Source organism: Tiliqua scincoides, chromosome 2 (genome assembly GCF_035046505.1).
Source record: "Tiliqua scincoides isolate rTilSci1 chromosome 2, rTilSci1.hap2, whole genome shotgun sequence".
Lineage (NCBI taxonomy): Eukaryota > Metazoa > Chordata > Lepidosauria > Squamata > Scincidae > Tiliqua > Tiliqua scincoides.
Genome location: NC_089822.1, coordinates 143,920,422 through 143,945,588, shown reverse-complemented (window position 1 = coordinate 143,945,588; position 25,167 = coordinate 143,920,422). Strand labels below are relative to the sequence as shown.

The window sequence follows — 25,167 nt, the reverse complement described above, 5'->3', positions numbered from 1 at the left end:
GACAAAAATTTACATTGCTAATTTTAGTCAGCCTTTCATAAATTAAGTATAATCTTAGAGTAAACTTTTAAAACATTTCTATTCTATTAGTATGACTGATATACTAGCATCATTCATTATCTATAATGAATTTCTGTTGAGGATCACAAGAGGCATGATGCAGGAGATCCACAAAGACTTCCAGGAGTTTTTATTTTAAAACACGCCTTGTAATTACAGTGGGTGGGCACTGACAGTGAAGGTAAAGTGATTGAACCCATTCCCTAATTTAATCCCACCTCCTGAAGCTGTTACTTGCCCTGCTGGGGAAAGCATATAGGTACTGAGGGAATAGGGCAATTTAGATTGAGGAAAATATTCCTCCTCACTTTCTTTGAATGCTGCTGCCCCAATCAAAATCAAAGCACTGTTGGGGTATTTTCAGTTAAAAACAGAAACACTAACGGAGCTTATCACTGTTCTTCCAGATCTTTGTAGTTTGACCTAAAGTGTCTGAAATATTTGTCTCAGAAACTTTTTTACTTTTCTTTATTATTTGTAACATTATCATATCATCACAGAACTGCAGCCTGGTAAGGTGATATTTTTTCTTTTTTAGACTTACAAAGTCAGGTGGATCCTGACAGTAATATGGTTTAAACATAAGAACTTAAATTGAACTTGGCACTGGTAGGGCTGAAAATCTTACTGATTTTGGGGGGGAGGGATATTGCAGGCAGGTTACAGAGAAAAGTCATTTGATGGAACAGGACTGGCTTCTCCTTATTTATTTGTTTTACTTTAATTATTTATTTTAATTTGCTTGATGATGTCACTTCCGGCCATGACATCACTTCTGGTGGGTCCTGGACAGATTGTCATTCTAAAAAGTGCTAAAAGTTTGAGAACCACTGCAATAAGGTGTTAGTAAGTTGATACCTTGGGGAGGGAGGGTGACACCACTAGTAACCAAAATCACTAAAATCTCAGTTTGTAGAAATAATACCATCATGTTATATATCAATCAATGTGTAATTTCAGGCAGAATGCAATGAAATAAATAGTGTTGAAGTATCTGTATTCTATCAAAAGGTACAACCAAAAAAACTAGCAGGGGTGGGGCGATGATACATTGCCACGCCCACCACCCAGGGTACTGCCCCACCTTCTGCAAGGAAGGAGGTCCATCATGGGGATGACACACTGGTGTCCCGCACTGGGTGATGCGAACCCTAGTGATGCCACTGGCAAGCCTCAGATCTGGTTCAACATGGATCCCACAGACCTGCATTGAGCCAGATTAGGCCCAACCACGTGCAGCCTCTCTGGGCCTTAGAAGGTCATTTCTGGTTTTGTGCAAAAACCAGAAGCGACATTTTAAGACCTTATATAGCTTCCCCAGCCCTCTAATGGCATAAGGCCTTAAAGGTTTTTGGGACTTTTGGCTTTTGCACAAAACTGGAAGTGACCTTTTAAGGCCTCTGGGAGGCCTTAGAAGAGGTCCCAGAGGTCACTGGAACATAGCTCTGGTCACCTTTGGAAGCCTTAAAGGGTGCCAAACTGCAGATTTTTATCCATGTTTTTGGGTATCCGTGGGGGGTCTGGGAATGGATCCTCTGCAGATACCAAAGTACCACCAGTACTTTAAAAACAAAATATGGATTTCACATGAGGGAGCGGTTTGGATAAAACACTACCCCATACAATGAAGCCAAAGGGGAAGGCAGAGTGGAAAGAAGGGCTTAGCATGCACAATCCAGCTTCTAATTGCATGAAAAGGGACAGTTTAGTAAGTATTGCCCAAATTGGTCTATGGGCATCTTTATACAAACTACACATTCTATCAACAGTTTGATGTGTTCACTCTTCAAAATTACCTAAAGGTCAATTATGGTCAAACTTAATTTAATTGATATGAACATGAAAATTATCTAAAGAGAGATCTAATGACTTTGTCTCAGGTTCACAGTGCTGCACTGAAGAATATTTCAATTTTAAGCTCTGAGTGTGTAATTTTAGGAATAATATGAAGAATGATACATCCCCTATCAACTGCCAGGACTTAATGTTATTCAAGTGTTAAGTTCTTTGACAGTTACAATTGCAAGAGATGATAAAACTCCACCTTCTCCAACCCTTCATACTCACCCTCTTCCTTTCACACCTATAAACCAAACACATTTTCCCATAATAAGTAGTTAAATCATTAATTGACAGGTATAATCACATATAAGCACACTGGGTTGTATTCCCAGTCACAAGTGAAGGGAAACTCATTTATTTAGAATATTTATATCCCACATCTTTTGAGCATATGTTCACTGGAGTGATTTATGATAACTTAGAGAGACTACTGATGACACCACGCTCCAAATTCTTTGGCAATCTCTTCCAGCAGCTTCATACAGATGTTAAATGGGGAAGAGAGGGACAAGATGTAACCTTAGAACCCCTCAGACTAACAGCTGGTTAGCAGTTCCCCACTGCTACCTTCTGAAGCCTGATACTAGGGTTGATGGTATCAAAAGCCTCTGACAGGTTCAGCAAAACCAGCAGTCACAAACATCCCAGGCAAGGGTCTACAAGGGTGCCCAAAGCTGTCTCAGTTCCAAACCCTGACTGAAAATCATCACAGTAATCAGTATCATCCAGGAAAACTTGGAGTTGGGTCACCACTACCTGCTCAACAACCTTGCAAATACTGGCAAGTTGGAGACTGGCTGGAAATTATCTACCATAGTGGAATCCAGGAAGGGTTACTTTAACAAAAGTTAAGCAAAAGCCTCTTTCAAAGCCAGTTGAGAACTCTCCTCCACTCAAAGAAGTGTTATCTCTACCATTCAGCACCCCCAAGCAACTTTAAACATGAACAAGGTTCAAGCAGGCAAGTAGTTAGCCTCAGGCCTTCAAGTAACCCATTCACATTTTCTGATTCTCAGTAGTGTGCAAAAAAAAAGATCTGCTTGAAATAACCTACCCTGGTTAATGCAATCTGCATTCAAGACTTTCAAGAGCTTTCCCTCTTCCTTTCTGTCTGATAGAAAGAAGTCCCCTCTAAAGGTTGAGAAAGGGTAGCGATAAACCTATAGAAAAGGGTTACTCACCCCTTCAAAAATCAGCCTGGTGCCTGCACTCAGCACCAATAAGTTTATCCTGTAATGTTGGATGTTGAGGCTAGTAACACCTTCCCCTTCCATTCCTTAGGGAGGTTTCACTGTTCACTTTAACAGTGCTTTGTTTGTGGAGGGGGGAAGGTGCGCTCCTGTAGCTTTGTTCCCTTCTTACGCTGTACAGAGGAGAGGAAGTTGGAACTAGGATAGTGATAGCGAACCTATGACACACGTGTCAAAGGTAACACACCACGATGTTTAGGGAGAAAAACAGCACTCACCAACACCCAATAACAACTGAGTTTGTTTTACTTGTACAGGTGCAGCCTATTTATCCATGGATTTTTTATCTGCAGATTTGTCTCAGTGGGGTGGGGGGAACTGAAAGTCGCACACACCTTTGCCTCCTTTGCCCTGTGCTGGCTGGCTGGCATTTCCAGGCAGCCCAAAACATAGTATAATAGCCCATAATACATAGTATCACACATGATTGAACTGTATTCTTTTTAAATAAATATGCACAGAATTGTTTCTCTTTCGGGGGGGGGGGGGTGACACACCAGCAGAATCAAGTTAGGCATTTTAGACATGCTGAGCCCAAAAGGTTTGCCATCACTAGACTAGAGCAATTGCCAATTGGGTTGCTGCTGCTGCTTTGGTCGTAAGCTGGTGGCAATGAAGAAAATGGCATATCTCAACCCAGCAGTCTTCTTGTTGTCACACCTGTCTGTGTGCCGATAAGCTATTCTCCACTGTACCCAAGGCCCAGATAAGTGGCCTGCGGCCAAAGGGATCACAAGTCAGACTCCCCTGCGAAACATCCCTTGCTAGGACACATCATGTGGTGGGAGGAAAAGTTACAACAGTAATATAATAGCCTCAATTACAATAGTAATATAATAGTAATATAAGAGCTCAGAAACACCCTACAGGTCATTAGGCAGTGTCAATCTCCCTTACGATGAGACTCTGTTGGTTGTAATTTTTCTATTTGTCCAGGAGGAGATACTATCCCAATACTTGTGGAATGCCCTCTGGGAATCTATGAAGAACTGTATTTTGTATCCATCTTGTTGCTTATAAAATAGTGATGACTCCATCACCTACAGTAACTATGCTATTGCAGATACAAGCCCGGGCATGTAAATAATTGATTGGAAAAAAGCAGAAAAAAACACATGCTAATACAGAGTTTTTTAAGATAGAAACCTCTTACTTGCATTAACAGGCCTCTGGAGAAATCTGTGGGGAAAATCAGACTGGAAATAGTTAATGAGATACTTTTTCTTTTAAATGGAGACTATAAAATAAGGTTTCCACATATTTTCTATCCTCTGTTCGTACTTAACATTGTGCCCCCTAGAGCGAGGGTTATGTCAGCATGTTCACTAGAACTAAAGGAATGTTTACAATATGATGGAAACTTTGACCATTTCTTGCTCTAAATGGTTTCAGATGCTCAGAGTATGAAGTGGAGAACAGCTGCTTTTTCCCACTGATTTGGTGCAAGGTGGGGGAAGAATCTAAAAGGAAAAAATGATCAAACTCCTCAGCCACACATTTATCATAGCTTTTTAATCACAAGGATTACTGTTCTCCGTACGATAAAATGTTTTAATGAACACAGCATTGAGCATCTATGCCACAACGGCAACATCCAGTTCTCATATTAAAATAATTTAAACACTTTGATCCTGTGCTTGAAAGCTGAGTTAACTGATTTGCAGAAAAATGACATCCATCAGCAATCCTAACACCCACGCAGCCCCACCACCCAAATCCTCAATCTAGTTATAGAAGTTCCTAAACCTAGGGGATCCATGGGTTTAACAATAATGAGGAGCATATTCACAGTCTAGTCAGACATTTGGCAATATCAATGATCATGTACCTAAGGGTAGAAGGAGAAGCAGAGATGAGATCCAGAGACTTCCCTGCTCCTACTCAAGTCAATGACTGCCATCAGACTGCTGTTATTACACAATGCCACTGTATATTTATTTCCTGCTCTTATATACACACAGTAATAGTTTACCACAAGTACATGGTAGCCACAAAGTCCCTATGCAGGTTTAAATAGCTTCAATTCCAAAGTCACAAAATCTCATGTGATCTCACTTTGAAGTCACCCTGTAGAATATTGTTCCATAGCATATGATTTTGTTTTGAAGAAAAACCTAAGCATTTTAAACTTACTGAAGCATTCTAATACACAAAGGAATACACAACTGATTGACAAAATGGTAATACGAACAAAAATATTAATCTTTATGGACTTCTTAGTTATTATACTACTGAATGATTGAACTATGGCAGATTTTACATACCTATATAACTCTCTTTTACTTACCTACATAACTCTCTGATTTTATATACCTGTATAACACTCTGTGACTTAATTCCTCCTATTTTCAGCTCTACATGGTTTGTTCAGGTTATTTGCTGGATCCGTATATCACATAAAGCTAATATACTAGAATGTGTACCACAATAAGGCTGTTAAATTTTAAATAATGTCAGAACAATTTCTTTACCAAAAGAAAAAAACTTTTTGAGAGGAAAGGGCATGATAGGAACCTAATGCCTTAATACAGTGGTTCACAAACTCTCTGGGAGAGTTTGAGAGCCACCAAGTTGTGGCGGGGGAGCAGGGAAGGCAGCAGGGGCAGGGGGAAGGCAAGAACCTCCAAAGGAGAAGAAACAAGGCAGTGGCTGGATCATGGGGGTCACCACCAGTGCCTTCTCCTCAGGCAGGTTTTTGCACCTGCCTTGACAAAGCACCTGAGACAGATGCCCCTCAGGCACCGTCCTTGTTACCAGTTATGGACCTACTATTGGGCTCTATGGGGCAAATGCCCCAAGTGCGAGCCTCTAGGAAACTCCCAATGGGGACAGCAACGGTACTTCAGGTTTTCTGGAAGCACAGTTTATAGTGTCGGGGAACCTCAGAGAGGCTTCCCCAATACAGCCCTGGGTTGCGCAGGGCTTTGTGAGCCTCAGGTAAGGAGAGGCGGTGACAGCCCCGGGGGGCAAGGCTGGAGGAGGGGGTCCACCGCTGCTTGTTACATCTCTGTGTGCAGAAACCAATGTTTTGGCCAATGGTACATCAATGAAATTTAGCAGTGAAAGGAATGACTGAGGCAAAAAGAAAGGTTTGATTCTTAGGTGAAAAGTACCAAAGAATCAAAATAGGGGGTTTGAACTGGACTCATACTTACACTCTCACTTGTAAACTATATAGGGGGAATTCTATCACTAACATTCAGTGGTCCTAAGGAAAGCTGTTAGGAGGAGAGAAGGGAAGGAGAGGGAAAGAGTACAAACCCCTTACAAGAAAAGAGACATCACAAAGAGGAAGGGAAGGGATGTAGATAGAGTATCTGGGCTTCCCCAAGGAATGGAGGAGGAAAAGAGCAAAGCTTTTGGAGTGCAGAGAAAAGGAAGAGAAAAAAGAGCAAGTTAGAAGGAGTTCAAAAAAGTGACACTGTACAAACCCTTTAGTATTAAACACTGGCATATACACTGGTGAAAAAAGAGGTGTTACTTTCTAATGCAGTTTCCCAAACTGTGGGTCGGGACCAACTAGATGGGACACAAGCCAATTTCAGGTGGGTCCCCATTCATTTCAATATTTTATTTTCGATATCTTAGACTTGATGCTACCACGGTATGTGACTGCATTTCAGGAAATGCTACAGACCTGTACTATTAACAAGCTACTATGTATATTCTTTTAACAATGATAGCCAATGGGGCTTATTCCTGGATAAGAGTGGGTAGGATTGCAGTCTAGGATTGCTAAAAATGTTCCTGCTTGATGATGTCACTTCCAGTCATGACATCACTTCTGGCAGATCCTGACAGATTCTCATTCTAAAAAGTGGATCCTGGTGCTAAATGTGTGAGAACCACTGTTCTAATGCGTAGAAAAATTTACAAAGCGAATTTAAAACAGCTAGCTGCTGACCATTTGCTCTGTATCATCAGCACTTCCAAAAGACTTAGACTTGGCTTTCAGTACCAGTAAAAAAGAAAAAAGAAAAACAAAATTATTTTGGCACATCCAACCATGAAAACATGTTTTTATGCTTCTGACAATTTAATGTGTGGTCAAAAATATTTCACCTGTACAGTCTATATTGTAAACACCACGCTTCTCTCATTTTATTCACAGAAATGTAATTGTAGCAAGAGGTTTTGCAGGAGGTGCTTTGCACCTGCTTCTATTGCAGGTTTCAAGCCTCGGGGAGCTCTGCAGAGGGCTGCGGAGGGCTCCCCACACCTCCTGCAGCCTGATGCAGCCCTACACCATGCCAAGTAAGTCACAAGCACCCCCCTAAGCAGCGCGATCCTGGGGAATGCGTCGCTGCCTCCCTCCCCTCCCCCCGCCCTTTAAAGGGACTTTTAACAATGATAAAAGGGATGTCCCTTAAAAAGACAGGGAAAGCGTTAGGAGAACTGGTGGGTTGCAACCCACCAGTTTTGAGAACCAATGATCTAAATGGTAGTTGGGAAATATGTTTTCTTCATGACTTAATTTTTATTTAACTTTTAAAATTAATAGTTTATTGGTACTATTCAAAATAGCATTTGTAATGTGTCTGAAGTAAAGCTGATGGCTCTTCTAGGAAAGAGTTGATGCAAAAGACTTAGAGAAATAATTAAAATGTATTCTTTTTAAAAACAGATACTTTCTACATCAGAAGATATTATAATGCATAGATAACAGATATGTTGGTCTGAGATATCTTGGACATATTATAGGACAAAGGGAACAACTACATCATCTTAATATATATGGTGTATTTTTATTATAGAACCTTTGAAAAAGTATAAATACATAAGGTAAACATTAAAACAATAATGAGGTTATGACTGCAATAGTGTAATATTTTCCTAGAATAGGGTGCCACTTTTATCAATGTTATACAGTAAGGGGATGATCCAATCAAAATAAAACACGTTTAAGTCCTAAAAATTTTAGTGGTAGAGTTAAGCACTTATTTAAATGGAAGCTAATGAGACTTAGGTTGCAATCCTATATAGTATATACACCTCTCTCAGAGTAAATCTCATTAAACTCACTAGAACCACAAAGTATGTGCCATAAAGCAGAACCCAGTGTTATCTTACATGCGTTCCTTGTAAAAGTTGAGTCCCCTACATTTCCAGGGCAAGACGTGTGATGCACAGTCCTGGGAAAGTGTCTGAAGTTCCACTGTCACTCAGAATAAAAATGACAGATGGAATAAAAATACTAGTGCAGATGGACCAAAGTTCTGACTTGGTATGAGGCAGTTTCACATTTTTCATATAGGAAACATGGGGCTTGAGTGTATGCCTCCCTAATCCATACCTATCCACCCAACCACCCACTGGCTCATACTGCCTCTTAAGGCCACAGGATCATCCTCTGCAAAGCACAGTTGGAATAGGTACCTCTGAATTATTGGCAGTAATGCAATCCGTTACTCATATATCAATATGCACACTTCAGAAAACTATATCCCAGTATAAGCAGACAGCAGTGCCTAGTATCACATCTAAGAATAATTAAATTGTATCTAACACTAGCCACCATCTAAGTGCTCATCAGGCCCAGATGTGCTTGAAGAGAAAATGGATGTCAGACAACTCCAGACTGTGCTCTAGGTCTATGTCATTGCATGCACGTCCAGACACATGTTGAATTGTCTGTATTATTTGTTCATCAACATACCTTCTTTCATCCAGCTTTTAGAATTTCCCCATAACACACTCTTAAGCTCTGCTTTCACGCATCCATCTGATGAATATGCTTTGCTGATACTTGCCACATAAATAGTAATGCAATTTTCTCTCATTGCCATTTTCTGTATTCAATGCAAATGAGATTATATCCAAAAAGGTTTAGCCTAACAAGTGATCTGTCTCACATAACGTGCTGTTATGATTCAACTAATATACAGTGATCAGAAAGAAACAACACCTTGCCTTAAATAACTATGCAGCCACTACGTCTTCCGTCATAGTATGTAAAAATAATCTCCTAAAGAAACACCAATATCTTATATGAAAGTCATTTCCAGTGAAGAGAACATGGTAGTCACTAGTGCAACAGCATTAAATATAGATCAGCAGTAAATTGGCAGCAATTACAAGCACTGAAAAGCACAGAGGATATTTTGGATATGTTCTATTGAAAATCTAACACATGATGTAGAAGCTGCATTAAAACCATGTTAAGTATTATTTGTAGTATACTAACAATTTAAGATTTGCTGCCAATCACTACTCTACATTCTCAATTCCCTAACCATGCATATATTCTAAATCAATTGCCTGCTGTCACATCTGAAAAAAAGATTTCGGAAAGACTGCATTTCCCTTTCCATGCTTAAGATACATTCCTGTGGCCATTTCAAAATCAAAGTGCAGCCAGATCAAAGGATTCCTTGAGGAACTATTGGCAAACCTACTCTGTTCTGAGCTGCAGCTACATGAGGACATCATTTCTGTTGAAGATTGCATTTCTTCCCCTCCTCAAGGGGCCACTGGACTCTTTCTAACAAGTAGTTGGGACTCACCAATTAAAAGTAGGGCTGTCAATCAACCAAAGAAGAGGTAGGCTGCCATTCTATCTGCATTTATCTGGGAATAGTTTCTATTTACTATGGACTTACTTCGAGTACACACGCATAGGATATACTCAGTTGATTAATCAATTATGATAACTTTCCATAAAATTTGCATGTGCATAAACCAAGGATTTATATGGAAGAGCAGTAAACCAAGTAAACACACAACATAATACTACTCCTTGCCATTCCAAGATCACTTATAAAGACAGGATTACCATAATGGAAAGTAATTGCCATAATAGCATGTTTCCAGCATTTTTTGTTTAGAGTTACAGTATACTTCTTTTGCCTATGGAAGTTCTTCTATTTACTGTCATGGCTACTAATTAAACAGCATTAAGAATCACTTTACTGAATCTCAACAATGGTGCACATGGTACAACATTCCAACCATGATCAGCAAGATAATCTCCCAGAAACTCCTCCCATCCCCCAAAACACTAGAGGTTCTTCTGTAAGGAATCAAGTCAGGTCACATGGCTGTGGGTGTCATTCTCTGACTGACATTGGTAAACCTTTCATTAAATGAAAGAAGCAAATTTCCCGGGCGCGGAACCTCACAAGCCTCTAGGACCGCACAGAATCCTCTCTGAGGCTTCTGACTTGGTCAGAAACTTCGGTTTGCCGGAAGCACAGTTTAAGATGTTGGACGAATTTTGGAGTTGCGTGAGACTCCATGAGTATCAGATAAGTGCGGGAGGGGGAGGATTTGTGCGCAGGGGGTGGTGGCATCCTGCGGGAGCACCATTGCAAACCTTTACCCCAGGGGCCGGGGAGGTCTGCCACTGCTGCCTGATCTGCTTGTTGCACTTGCTTCTTAAAGGAAGGAGGCTGGAATGACAGACAGAAAGAGTCACAAGACACTGCACTGTTTGAACCCAAACACACTACACCTGATCTGCTATAGCATCCTGTTCCCAGCTAGATGGAACTACTCCCCTCTCAATAACAAATGAAAGAACAGCCTTGCTTAATTGCAACACAGAGTCATATAGTCCCAACAATAGCAAGCCAAAGCTGATACTGCTGCCCTTCCTCTGTACCAGAGGCAGCAGCATCCACCTTCCAGGAGACTTTTGAAAACATTTCTCAATGTCCAAGCAAAAACATAAAGCCATCAAAACAATGTTAAAACAGTAATGCAATTGAATCATTAGAAGAACTGGAAGAATAAGAGATGTTCACCTGGCAGTTGGGGATCAAAATGTTGGAGTCAAAATTTTTAATTGGGTTCTTTAATAAACTATTGTTGCTGTTAAAAGGGCTAGTTTGCAAGCCCTTGAAATGAATAAATGAAAAACCCAGTCAGCAAAAATACTATTTTCATTAAAACAGTTTTTCAGAGATCTCACCCACATAAGCAAAGAATTCTTGGAAAGTAAAAACTGATGGCTACAGCTGTTTTCAACATTAAGTGCCAATACTAGAATTCAGTATTCTTTCTGAATACTGAATACTGAATACTAGAATTCAGACCCCAGATCACAAACCAATGCAAGCTGAGTTATACCTTCTATGCTGCTTCTACTATCAGACACTTCTACCAACACAAGATCCCATGGGACAGAAATAAGAAAATAAAATATGCTCTCCACTGCACTCACATTCCTATCAAAACTGGTCAACTGACTTCCTTTTTTTTACTTTCTAAAATGCCCTCAAGAGTGCTGAGCACATTCACTGGCAAGGTGTAACACCAGGCCTTCAACCATGTTGTATGGCAGATTCAATGGGACTCCTTATTCTGAGAGGCGATACTCTTGTGAGATGGATTACATGGAAACACCAGGGCATATGCTGTTGTACTGCCCTCTTTACAGAGATCTCTTTACAGAGATCTGGGCAGGAGGTCTGGTCTAGAGGGTTGAGCCTCCATTTGCCTGAAGATAACATCCAAAAGTCGCCAGTTCAAGGCCACCTGCACTGTGCGAACTTGAAGCAGCTGACAAGCTGAGCCGGGCTATTCCATCTGCTCTGAGCGTGGGAGGATGGAGGCCAGAATGTGCGACCAGATCAAGAAAGAAACATCTGAATGTTGTGGTTTCTTGAAAGATAGAAACCTTCTTTCAAATTGTAAAAATCCCTACGGGGATTTAAATTGCCTGCCTATGTAAACCATCTTGAATAAAGTCTAAGGAGAAATCTGAGGACCAAGAAAGGCGGTACAAAAATACCTGTATTATTATTATTATTTATTTATCTTTGTATACCTTGATTCGTTTTGAGAAAGGATGCAGGGTTGGTTGGATTTGGATAAAGTGCTGTCTATCTTATCTGTTAAGATGCCTGAGGTCCTGGTGAGAGCAGCTGTCTATTTAAACAGGATTGTAGAGTCCCTACAAGTGAGTTCCTCTGTCTCTGCACCCCAGGGAAGCTAGCTGGCTTATGACCTTACGTTTTATGTTGAAAGCCTTATGCTTTATATATTATTATTGTGCCAATAAAGGTTCCTACTACTACCACTATTGCTAAGTGTGTACTGTATATAACTATGTAGTCACCTTAGCTTTAGAACAGCCACCATTACTGAAAAAGAAACAACCAAGATTCATCCTTCAGGACTATGGCCTTTGGGTACTGTATTCACCCCGTGTTCTTTACCTTCTACTGTTAGAAATACAAATACAAATACAATCTTTGCTTTCTTTTGAGATATTTGTCTCTAAAATCACGGTAGCTTGACTAGTTTTGAATGCAGTTTTCTAAAACCAATCACTTGCCTTCCTAGGTCGTGGTTTACAATTCAGACGCAATAGTTCATTCTTAAATTTGTGACACTGTTTTCTTGATCTTTCCAGGTGATAGAAAAAACATACTAGGTAAGTGTTGTGCTAGTATTAAACCCAATCCAGAACAATGTTCTCTGCCACATGTAATAACTGGAGGAAGCAGGTAGCCATCCCTCAAGTGACAAGAGCCCATATTGCCATTAAAATGAAAAGCTGTAGCTTCCCCAGAGCAGCAGCTTACACAAGCTTCAAGAGTTAAATGAAGATAGTGGGAGAGAGGTTAGGAAATGGTGGTGCATCTCTGTAGGTAGGGATATTTATCTACTTTTAGATTTACACCTCACTTCCAAAGTGTACATATCCATGAAATACAAGTGGGCAGACAACAGTTATTCAGCTGAAGGAAAGAATGGACATAAATTTATCTTGGTAAATCAATGATACCTTGCACCTACAAATAGCCATAATGGTCTAGGGGTATTTTAACATAATTACCCAAGTTAGACTAGTAAGAGTGTTATTTTATGTTTCTCTTTATTGACCATCATTTTATGTTCTTATTTCTCAAATACTTTCTTTAAAAACTGATACTTAATTAGTCCTATACTGGCATACCAAATGACAGTGAATCATAAGCAGCATACAAACAAAGAAAAACAAACAGAGCTACAAATAAAGCATTTGTGTCAGTCCATGAACAGGTGTCAATAAAATTAATTAGGATAGCAACCCCTGCTTCCTGGATAACGAATCATACTGGGATAAGCCCTTAGAATTTAGAAGAAATAGTACATACAGTTTGGTGGTGTTGAATGACTAATAAAAGGTACAAAGCAATCTGTCTGAGAAAATCTTGGCATTCTGAAGCCAGTAATAGTTGGATACAGGTTTCATCCACATTCCATATACGTACCAGTAAATAAGGGTACAATTTAGTCTGCCTCAAATCATCACAAACGGAACAGTATATTTTTTAAGATGGAAATTGGTAGGAGAATAATGCTACAAACAAAGAGAGACAAGCTATGAGTGTATGTGAGGTGAGCTCTCTGTGTTTAGTAGTTTTTTTCTCTCTCTCTCTATCTTCTTGGTTGTGTTTATTTGGATAGAAACCAATTGTCTATAGTTACTGGTGGTTTTGTAAATTTTTATGCTATTTCTTTTGTTCATCATATTAATGTATGTCAAATTTTAAAAATACAGGACAGTATAAGAGGATATGAAATATATTCTCAGTAACTCCCTTATTACAGATACACAGACAATCTTCACTTCAACTACAGATCCATTAAAGCATGCTTTTGTAATATTACACAGCAAGACATTACATCTTGCCACTGTGAAAGCCCAGTGGGTCCTGAGGATTCTCGATCAAGTACAAATACTGGGCTTACATGCATATATCAGTGGTGGTTGCAGAGACAGAAGAGAACAAACCTTTGACGCCTCAGGAAATAACTCCTGTCAATCAATATCATATATTCTAGTTCAGTGGGTCTCAAATGTTTTAGCACCAAGACCCACTTTTTGGAATGACAATCTGTTGTCAACCCACCAGAAGTGATGACATTAATCTGGGACTGACATCATCAAGCAGGAAAAATTTTTTAACACAGCCCAAATGACAAAATCAAACAAAATCAATCACGTAAAAAAAGTATAAGCTTAAAAAAATTTTTCATATAAAGAAGAACCCTACTAACTCTCCTAAGCAGTTGCTGATCTATTAAAAAAAAATTCCCTGAACATCCCAAAGGCTGCAATTCTAGCCACACTTACCTGGACTAAGCCCCATTGACTATCATTGTTAAAAGCATATACATAGTGGCCTGTTAAAAGTACAGGTCTGTAACATTTCTCCAAATACAGTTAGATACCATCGTAACATCAAGTCTAATATACTAAAAATAAAATACACATTGAAATGACTGGGCACCCACCTGAAATTGGCTTGTGACCCACTTAGTGGGTCCTAACCTACAGATATGAGAAACACTGGTCTAGTCAGTATAATGTTAGATGCCCTGGACAGAGAAACATCACCCAACATCTCAGCAGAAAGAGACATAGTTTGTATTTTATGAAGGAACAGAGAAAATTCCACTGATTGCACCTCATCTGTAATGACAGCTTTAAAGATTCCTCTTTGCCCTGTTAGCAGGAGCACTGGCATTGCGGGGTGGCGTGCCGGGTGGAGGGAGGGAGGCGGGTCCGTACAGCTCTGCTCCACCGGATTCAAGGCATTCGTAGAGGGCTTGACGCCCTACACAAATGCCTTTACTGCCAACATTTTGGTCTGCGGTAAATTGAGTAGCCCCATTGCGGGGCTGCTTAGCTTAACTCAGGAGAAGGGGACAAAAGTCCCCTTCTCCCGAGGTGCCGCCGCGGTAGCCCAGGGCGCGCAGGATCTGGCGGCAGCTGTTCTTGGTGCCGCTGAGGCTGGGCGCTCTGGGCAGCTCAGAATTGGGCTGCTCGTCTCATTATTCACGAGGGTTCCATTCCCAGAACTCACATGGATGGCAAAAATCACACTGAAGCAAACCAATTTAAAAAACAAAGCCCCTTTGCTAGGTGATATAAAAACAGACTTGCTAACCTTTGTGATGTAAAATAGAGGGAACAATCCTAACCAACTTTCCAGTACTGACTTAAGGGAAATGCAGAACCGAGGCAGTGGCGTAGCTAGGTCATTTGACACCCGGGGACCATAAATTTTTGTCACCCCATACAACATAATTAATTAATTATTAGTAATCAATTAATTAATCATTCATTCATTCATTCACATTTTTATACCACCCTTCTTCTAAGCAGCTCAGAGCCCAATCCTGTGCTCGGCGGCACGAGTCCATGAGAGTGAGTAGCCCCACTGCGGGGCTGCTTACCTTATTTAGGGGAAGGTCACGAACATCCCCTTCTCCCAAGGAGCCTCCTGCGGTAGCGCAGGAAGCATAGGATTTGGCGGCAGCCCTTTTCAGAGCCGCCAAGCCTGGGCGCTCTAGGCAGCTCAGGATTGGGCTGATCAAGCAAAATAAAATAAATAATTTTAAATAATTAAAGAAAAACAAATATTTAAATAAGGGGAATCCAGCCCTGTTTCACCAAGTAAATTTTCTCTTTGCCTGCCTGCAAGAACACCCCCCCTCCCCACACACAAAAATATTGGTGAGATATTCAGCCCTCCCCAATGCCCAGTTCAGTGTAAGTTCTTATATTTCAAGCATATCACTATCAGGACCCACCTGACTTTGCAAGTCTAAAAACAAATAAAAATTGTTTTATTTTTGAGTTGGTAAAGTAAAAAGATACCTTACCAGCTCAAGCCTCTGCTTTATGCTTGGGGGGGGGGCTGCCTTTTGGAGTATTTGTTGAGCTCCACTTTCATCAGATCGGGACCATGCAGCCAGCCTTGCATTCCCCTTTGCCTGACTTGACCAGCAGCCAAGGCACATTTGCTTACTCGTGAGTAAACACAACTGTGTGACTTACTTTCACTTTCCATAGGGCTCAATACATTTGTCCGCTTAGAGGGAGGGACCTCCTTCTTAGGTGTTTTTTGGGAGCTGCTTCATTGGATAGGAACCATTCTGGTGTCCATGGATTCCTCTCAGCCTGCCCCTTCCGAAGGATGATGGTAAGTTCACCTACTTGCGAGTAAATGTGCGATATGGCTTGGTTCGACTTTCCATGCATTTTTTTGTTTCCAGTTTTTTTGGCCATAATGTTTGATGGAAAGGAGATATCTTAACCCAGTTTTTTCCATTGCATTCAGCGGGAAATTCCACATCCAATGGTATATAGCATGATGGGGTTATTCCTAACCTCCGTGATGTTGGGTCATTTGTGGTGTCACCCCCCCCCAAGGCTGGTACCTGGGGCAGACCGCCCCCCTGGCCCTTGTTAGCTATGCCACTGCTGTGAGGTAATGGAACAAATGTTATCTTACCTTGAGGAGGCCTCTGTGACTGCCCCCCAACTGCAGGATGCAGCACATGCTCAGTTGGCAGAGCTATGTCAGAGCTGGAAAGTTGGTTAGGATTTGGGCCAGAGTCTTTAAGAAGACAATCCAACAATCAGTCTCTCACCAGGCACTTAAAAAGGCTTCACTGAGACCCCTCCTTTCACCAATGCAAAGTATCTTTCTTTCAAGTGCTCAGGGGGAAGGGAGGGGTCTTGGGAGTGAAGCTGAAGCTGCCTGGAGAGAGAATGATTGATGGATTGTCAGCCGGCTGCCCTCTCTTGCATTAATTAGGCTATTGTTAAAGGACAGTTTTCCTTTAATTTAAAGGGCCCTTCTAATTGCATTGAGATAGAAAAATCTGTGGATAATTAGGTTATACTTGCCATCGCTTGCACGACTGTCTCTCTCTACAACAGTAAGAAAAGCAGTTTTTTAAACTGATTTTAAAGGGATACATTTTTCCCCTTCCCCAGGCATCAGCACATTCCTTCTCATTTGCAGTGGCCATTTGTGTTGAGTCAAATTCATGTATAAAAAATCCATGTATAACAAGGTTGGACCTCTACACTGTAAAGCAGCTTTATAGACAGGAAAAGTAAGGTATATATATTTTAAATATATAAAATATCACTACTAAATTTTCCTAGCATGAAACTATGGCATACATAACGAATGTTTCCTCTCTTGAATTCATTGCAAACTATACATAAAAATTACTAAATCCAGTTTTTGAAAAATTGTGCTAACTGAATTCCTTAGGTGGATTTGCATGACATTACCTTGCAAAGAGGAAAATATTTTCCAGAAGTTAGCCATGTTAGGGCCCAATCCTATCCAACTTTCCAGCTCCGGTGTAGCTACAATGCAGCCCCATGGAAAGCGAACACATGTTCCCATACCTTAAGAAGGCCCCAGTGACTGCCCCTCCACCACAGGATGCAGCACACACCCCACTGGCACAACTGCACCAGCACTGGAAAATTGGATAGGATTGGGCCCTTAGTTAGTTGCAACAAACACATAAAATCTTAATATAACCAGATTAATTTCAGTATTTGTAGACTAGAATTTACTGTTTGCAACCGATTAAAAATGTGTACCCCAGTATATTTCCAAGAGGACAGTTTTGAAGACCTGAACTTTATGCATGTTTGACTCTTTATTATGTCAGCATCAACATTCAATATAAGTAACCTAAGAAACAGCTCTAACATATTGTCTGCCTTTTTGGGTTTATAAAGCAGTAGTCAACGTACATGTGTAAAGTTATCAGTGTGACACATCTTTAATACTGGTGTGGCTGCAAAAAGAATCCTCCTGTATATCATTTTTAGACACAGAAGCCAAATAACCATACTTGGAAGATTTATCACAAGGCACCTGCAGCCTCCAATCAGATGGTTAAGCCCAGTGTTAACCACCCTAAACTTCTCTAGATTTCTAAGTGCCATCAGGAGGACGATAAAGTGTTGAATAGTTACTATTGCACAGGTTGAAGAGGCACTTTTCCTCCATTTATTATTTCTACTGAATGTCCCCATATATTATATAAATTGTTGGTTCCTATTTTTTTTTCTTTTCTGATATAATTTAATGACTGCACCTTGTTTGTGTTACTTCCATTCATGCACTTCATCAGATTTTTCATATTTAATTCTTATCATCCAGAAGGACATGTTCTCCCTGCCTTCTGTTTTTTCCCCTAGGGTTTACTTGCCAAGAAGACATGTTATTAATTCTTATCCTTATTATTGTCATAAGATTTAAGTAAATGTCAGATAATGGAGAACCACAAAATTGAGAAATCTCCTCTGTGCTTCCAATGATAATGCAGAGACAGACTCTTGGCATACACAGGATCCTGAGCTAGAAAGGCCATTGGTAACATGGTCTGCAAGTGGTTTTGTCCAGGAAGCATTTTGGTTTCCATCATGCTTGGCATAATGGGGCCGATGCTTAAGGTATCAGTACACTGGACACCCAGAACATTGGATTTTTAAAATATTCTTCACTCATTCTTAACAGTCAGTTCATCCACCTTAATGGAAAAGATGCAAAAAATATGAAATGAAGCATAAAATTAAAAACTAAGAATATAGTAAATATGAACAGGAATTCTTTTGGGCCTCTCACTCCAAAACAGATGAATAGCTATTGACATTTAGTTTTTAAATTTCACCAAAAATTTGAAAAACCTTATTACTATGGAAAACCAATACTGTAAAAGCTTCATCACAGAGCAAAAGTTAATGCTCTGATTGGCTACATTTATACAAAACCATCATATACACATTTACCAGCATATCTATACTACACTAGCCATAGCACTACTTCATAGCATGACTGTGGGGCCAATCCTATCCAACTTTTCAGTGTTGATGCAGCCTCAGAGGTTCAAAGAGAAAAATAAAAAAACCACTTCAGGTTTCGCGACAAAACCAGGAAGTGGTTCCCCCCCCTTTTAATAGGAGTTTGAAGCTGCCAGGAGGGCTGTGGTGAGGGGGTCCACAGACTCTCCAGACCCTCCAGAGAGCCTTAGCAGGTAAGCTGAACAAGCTCCTAGGAAAATTAAACAAAACCCTTCCCTCTCAGGCAGCAGTGGGATTGTCCTAATCGCATTACCCCCCCCCCCACGCAAAGATTTACAGTTTCCCAAACTCTCTGAGAATTTCAGAACCCCTGCTCTATGCTAAATATAATAGAAGATCACTTTATAGATGCCTCTTTGCATCTAGCACGGGTTATCTAGATGCCTCTTAGCATGGGTTATCACAGCGTTCTGCACTGAGTATGAGAATGTGAGGCAAAGAAGTCATAATAGTGGATGAAGTCTGGCACAATTAAAGAAAGCCAGTTCCATTTGAATAAAAGGGGAAAACTATTCCAAAGGGTAATGGGCTACCACTCACCACACACCCACATCCTAAAAGTATGTGTTCTATGCTGTTTCTTCTGCAAAAACATACAACACAGATCTCGCCTACAGACGCATCCTTGCAATTTGCAATCCTTGTAGTGGGGAATTCGATTATTAGAAACAGAGAGGGGGGTTTGCGACGGATGTGAGGACCGCATGGTGACTTGCCTGCCTGGTGCGAAGGTTGCGGACATCACTTCTCGTCTAGACAGGCTGGTATACAGTGCTGGGGAGGAGGTAGCGATTATGGTGCATGTCGGCACCAACGACATGGGCAAGTTCGGCCGGGAGGTCCTGGAGGCCAAATTTAGGCTTTTAGGCAGGAAGCTGAACGCCAGGACCTCCAAGGTAGCATTATCTGAAGTGCTACCTGTTCCATGCGCAGGGCCAGTGAGGCAGGCGGAGATCAGGGGTCTCAATGCGTGGATGAGACAGTGGTGTAGGGAGGAGGGGTTTAGATTCATTAGGCACTGGGGAACGTTTTGGGACAAGCAGGGCCTGTACAAGAGGGACGGGCTCCACTTGAACCAGAATGGAACCAGACTGCTGGCGCATAACATTAAAAAGGTGGCAGAGCAGCTTTTAAATTGATCCCTGGGGGAAGGCAGACAGGAGCCAAGGGGCATCCGGTACGAGACTCCTCATCCCTATGGGACGAGGATGGGGATGTTAGAGAACAACAAGACAAAGGCAGATTAGCAGAAGAAATTGGGAAAGGTAGCGTGATGGGATGTGACAGACAGTTTGGCACAGTGAGAGGATGCAGGGACAAAGGAGCGAATAAGCAGCCCATCCTGGGACATTCCATGTACAAATGCTTTTATGCAAGTGCCTGAAGTCTCTGAGCAAAGATGGGAGAACTGGAATGTCTGGCGACAAGGGAAAATATGGACATAGTGGACATAACGGAAACCTGGTGGAATGCGGAGAATCAGTGGATATTGCAATCCCGGGCTATAAACTCTACAGGAGGGACAGGCAGGGGCGTATTGGAGGTGGGGTGGCCATTTATGTTAAGGAAGGGATAGAATCCAGCAAAGTAGAGATTGAAGGTGGGTCCGACTCCACCGTAGAATCTCTATGGGTTAAGTTATCAGGCTTGTGGAGCGATGTAATACTGGGGGCGTGCTATCGTCCTCCAGACCAGAAATCGGAAGGGGACCTTGAAATGAGGAGACAGATCAGGGAGGTGACAAGGAGGGACAGGGTTGTAATCGTGGGGGACTTCAATTATCCTCATATAGACTGGGTCAATTTGTGTTCTGGTCACGAAAAGGAGACCGGATTCCTTGACGTGCTAAATGACTGTGCCTTAGAGCAGCTAGTCACAGAGCCCACCAGAGGGCAGGTGACTCTGGATTTAATATTGTGCGGTACACAGGACCTGGTTAGAGATGTAAATGTTACTGAGCCACTGGGGAACAGTGATCATGCTGCGATCCGTTTTGACATGCACGTTGGGGGAAGAATACCAGGCAAATCTCTAACAAAAACCCTTGACTTCCGACGGGCAGATTTCCCTCAAATGAGGAGGCTGGTTAGAAGGAGGTTGAAAGGGAGGGTAAAAAGAGTCCAATCTCTCCAGAGTGCATGGAGGCTGCTTAAAACAACAGTAATAGAGGCCCAGCAGAGGTGTATACCGCAAAGAAAGAAGGGTTCCACTAAATCCAGGAGGGTGCCCGCATGGCTAACCAGCCAAGTTAGAGAGGCTGTGAAGGGCAAGGAAGCTTCCTTCCGTAAATGGAAGTCTTGCCCTAATGAGGAGAATAAAAAGGAACATAAACTGTGGCAAAAGAAATGTAAGAAGGTGATATGGGAGGCCAAGCGAGACTATGAGGAACGCATGGCCAGCAACATTAAGGGGAATAATAAAATAATATTCTTCAAATATGTTAGAAGCAGGAAACCCGCCAGAGAAGCGGTTGGCCCTCTGGATGGTGAGGGAGGGAAAGGGGAGATAAAAGGAGACTTAGAGATGGCAGAGAAATTAAATGAGTTCTTTGCATCTGTCTTCACGGCAGAAGACCTCGGGCAGATACCACTGCCTTAACGGCAACTCCTGACCGAGGAGTTAAGTCAGACAGAGGTTAAAAGAGAAGATGTTTCAGACCTCATTGATAAATTAAAGATCAATAAGTCACCGGGCCCTGATGGCATCCACCCAAGAGTTATTAAGGAATTGAAGAATGAAGTTGCAGATCTCTTGACTAAGGCATGCAATTTGTCCCTCAAAACGGCCACGGTGCCAGAAGATTGGAGGATAGCAAATGTCACGCCTATCTTTAAAAAGGGAAAGAGGGGGGACCCGGGAAACTATAGGCCAGTCAGCCTAACATCTATACCGGGTAAGATGGTGGAATGCCTCATCAAAGATAGGATCTCAAAACACATAGATGAACAGGCCTTGCTGAGGGAGAATCAGCATGGCTTCTGTAAGGGTAAGTCGTGCCTCACAAAACTTATAGAATTCTTTGAAAAGGTCAACAGGCATGTGGATGTGGGAGAACCCGTGGGCATTATATATCTGGACTTTCAGAAGGCATTCGACACGGTCCCTCACCAAAGGCTACTGAAAAAACTTCACAGTCAGGGAATTAGAGGGCAGGTCCTCTCATGGATTGAGAACTGGTTGAAGGCCAGGAAACAGAGAGTGGGTGTCAATGGGCAATTTTCACAATGGAGAAAACTGAAAAGCGGTGTGCCCCAAGGATCTGTCCTGGGACAGGTGCTTTTCAACCTCTTCATAAATGACCTGGAGACAGGGTTGAGCAGTGAGGTGGCTAAGTTTGCAGATAACACCAAACCTTTCCAAGTGGTGAAGACCAGAATTGATTGTGAGGAGCTCCAGAAGGATCTCTCCAGACTGGCAGAATGGGCAACAAAATGGCAGATGCGCTTCAATGTCAGTTAGTGTAAAGTCATGCACATTGGGGCAAAAAATCAAAACTTTAGATATAAGCTGATAGGTTCTGAGCTGTCTCTGACAGATCGGGAGAGAGATCTTGGGGTGGTGGTAGACAGCTCGATGAAAGTGTCGACCCAGTGTGCTGCGGCAGTGAAGAAGGCCAATTCTATGCTTGGGATCATTAGGAAAGGTATTGAGAACAAAACGGCTAATATTATAATGCCATTGTACAAATAGATGGTAAGGCCACACCTGGAATATTATGTCCAGTTCTGGTCGTCGCATCTCAAAAAGGACATAGTGGAAATGGAAAAGGTGCAAAAGACAGCAACTAAGATGATTACGGGGCTGGGGCATCTTCCTTATGAGGAAAGGTTACGGCGTTTGGGCCTCTTCAGCCTAGAAAAGAGGCGCCTGGGGGGACATGATTGAGACATACAAAATTATGCAGGGGATGGACAGAGTGGATAGGGAGATGCTCTTTACACTCTCACATAACACCAGAACCAGGGGATATCCACTAAAATTGAGTGTTGGGAGAGTTAGAACAGACAAAAGAAAATATTTCTTTACTCAGCATGTGGTCGGTCTGTGGAACTCCTTGCCGCAGGATGTGGTGATGGCGTCTGGCCTGGATGCCTTTAAAAGGGGATTGGACAAGTTTCTGGAGGAAAAATCCATTACGGGTTATAAGCCATGATGTGTATGTGCAACCTCCTGATTTTAGAAATGGGCTATGTCAGAATGCCAGATGCAAGGGAGGGCACCAGGATGAAGTCTCTTGTTATCTGGTGTGCTCCCTGGGGCATTTGGTGGGCCGCTGTGAGATACAGGAAGCTGGACTAGATGGGCCTATGGCCTGATCCAGTGGCACTGTTCTTATGTTCTTAATTTGAACATAAGATAAACCCTAGCATCAGTAACACTGAAATGCAATATTTCCTTAGAGGCATTCCAAGAACTCATTACAAATGTTTTGCATTACAAATGTTTTACTTACTTAATAATATCTTCAAGTTTTTGGATCCTCTTATGAAAATCTACTCTTTCTTTTTCAAAGTCATTCTGTAATCCATGAATCTAGTGTTTTTTAAAAAGGAGAGAAATTTAGATTCTAACCACTACATAGCACAACAAACAAAAACTAATTGGAGTTTAAAAAGCTGATTTAGGAAAGATGCTTCTGCCTTAGGGCCCAATCCTATCCAACTTTCCAGTGCTGATGCAGCTGCAATGCAGCCCCAAGGTAAGGGAACAAATGTTCAGTTATCCTGAGGAGGTTCCCCATGACTAGCCCTCCACAGCTGGATGCAGTGCACACCCATTGGCATGGCTGCATCGGTGATGGTGTAGATAAGATTGGGTCCTTAGTTTCACTGACACTGTTAGAACCAGAATTCACACAGGAAATCCAAGGAAGCAATTTACAAGCAAAGAAGAGAACCGTACACACACTCACAGCTTTGCTTACTGTTTTGCTACAGTAGTTCTTGGTACTGAATAGACAAGCCACTTTTAAAATGGAACAGTCACTTGCCTTTTCAGCAGTAGAAACTGTTGTATCAGGAGCAAGAAGTAAAGTTTTAAGCACATATATATACTGAATATATCAAATAAGTACACTACAGTCTATAACAGTGATGTTCAACAAGCATGCCGCAGCAGATATGCCACGAAAGTTTGGGGAGGGTAATTTATTAGTAGGGCCATTGGAGAAGGTGAGCCCCGCACCGGCAGGATGGTACACTTTGTCAATTGTCAAAAAACTGATGGTATTGCTTGACAATTTTAGTGTCTTGTCAGTGTGCCATGAGATGAAAAAGACTGAAAATCCAGGTATAGCATTTATGTAATTGATTACTTAGGCCACACCAAACTATGATTAGTATTTAAGGCAAAAGTGATATTTCATACCATGAAAATGGCACTTTCTTGCATTACCTTTTTCTCATGAGATCTTTCTGAATGAAGTTTCTCTTGAAGAAATGTCTGCTCTTGGTTCTGAAAAATGGAAGTGATTAATAAATAAAGTGATCATGAGTTTCATAAAAGTGGTTTTAGCATCGGCTAAAAGCAATCTTTAAAGCATGTTTGATAGGATCAATGTGATACCTGAGTGAACCCTAAGGAAGTGACTTTAGTGAGGTAGCTAAACTATTTCTAAAAATAGATGAAAACCTCATCCAAGGAAGAGGTGGGTAGGAAGCTGGACACAGTTCAGTTTCCAATCAGGACTATGCACATGAGCCTCTAACATATGAGTAGCTTTGCTGGATTAGTCCAAAGATCCATCTAGTCCTCCATCCTGTGTACCATAGTGAGCAACTATAGTAGTTGCCTCTGGGAAGCTCAGAAGCTAATTTTTCAGACGCAATCACACATTACAGGTTGAGCCTCATTATTAGCGTGGGTTCCGTTCCAAACATTCATGTGGATGGCAAAAAACGCACTATAGCAAATCAATTTAAAAAACAAAGTCTCTTTGCTTCGGTGATTTAAAAACAGCCTTGCTGACCTTTGTGATTAAGAGTCATTAAGACAATCCATCAATCAGTCCTCCTCCAAGCGCTTACAAAGGCGCTTCACTCAGCCCCTCCCTTTCACCAATGCAAAGTAATCACCTTTCTTTCAGGGGAAAGGGAGGAGTATGCTGGAGAGAGAAGGATTGATGGACTATCAGCCAGCTGCCCTCTCTGTCTCTCATTAAGGAGGCTATTGTTAAAGGACTGTTCAGTTTTTTAAACTGATTTTAAAGGGCTGCATTTTTCCCCTTCTCCAGGGATCAGCACATTCCTTCTCATTTGCAGGGGCCATTTGTGTTGAGTCAAATCTGTGTATAAAAAATCCATGTATAAATAGGCTGGACCTGTAGATCCAAACACACATTTAGTCCCCCTCCACCAGCTAAATCTGCAAAGAAACGTGTATGTCTGAACAAAGCAAGGT

The 25,167-nt window shown here is 41.5% G+C and overlaps 1 protein-coding gene across 5 annotated transcripts in view; it reads right to left on the bottom strand.

Annotated features, from left to right (window-relative positions):
• CEP112 (centrosomal protein 112) overlaps positions 1 to 25,167 on the bottom strand; it is a 362,246-nt gene that overhangs the window by 209,938 nt on the left and 127,141 nt on the right. For all 5 annotated transcript variants that reach the window (XM_066615054.1, XM_066615053.1, XM_066615055.1 and 2 more), the window contains exons 16-17: positions 24,163 to 24,222; positions 23,222 to 23,301 (exon numbers count right to left, since the gene is read on the bottom strand). In XM_066615054.1, coding sequence (XP_066471151.1) covers positions 23,222 to 23,301; positions 24,163 to 24,222 — 140 coding nt within the window. The remainder of the gene's footprint in view (positions 1 to 23,221; positions 23,302 to 24,162; positions 24,223 to 25,167) is intronic.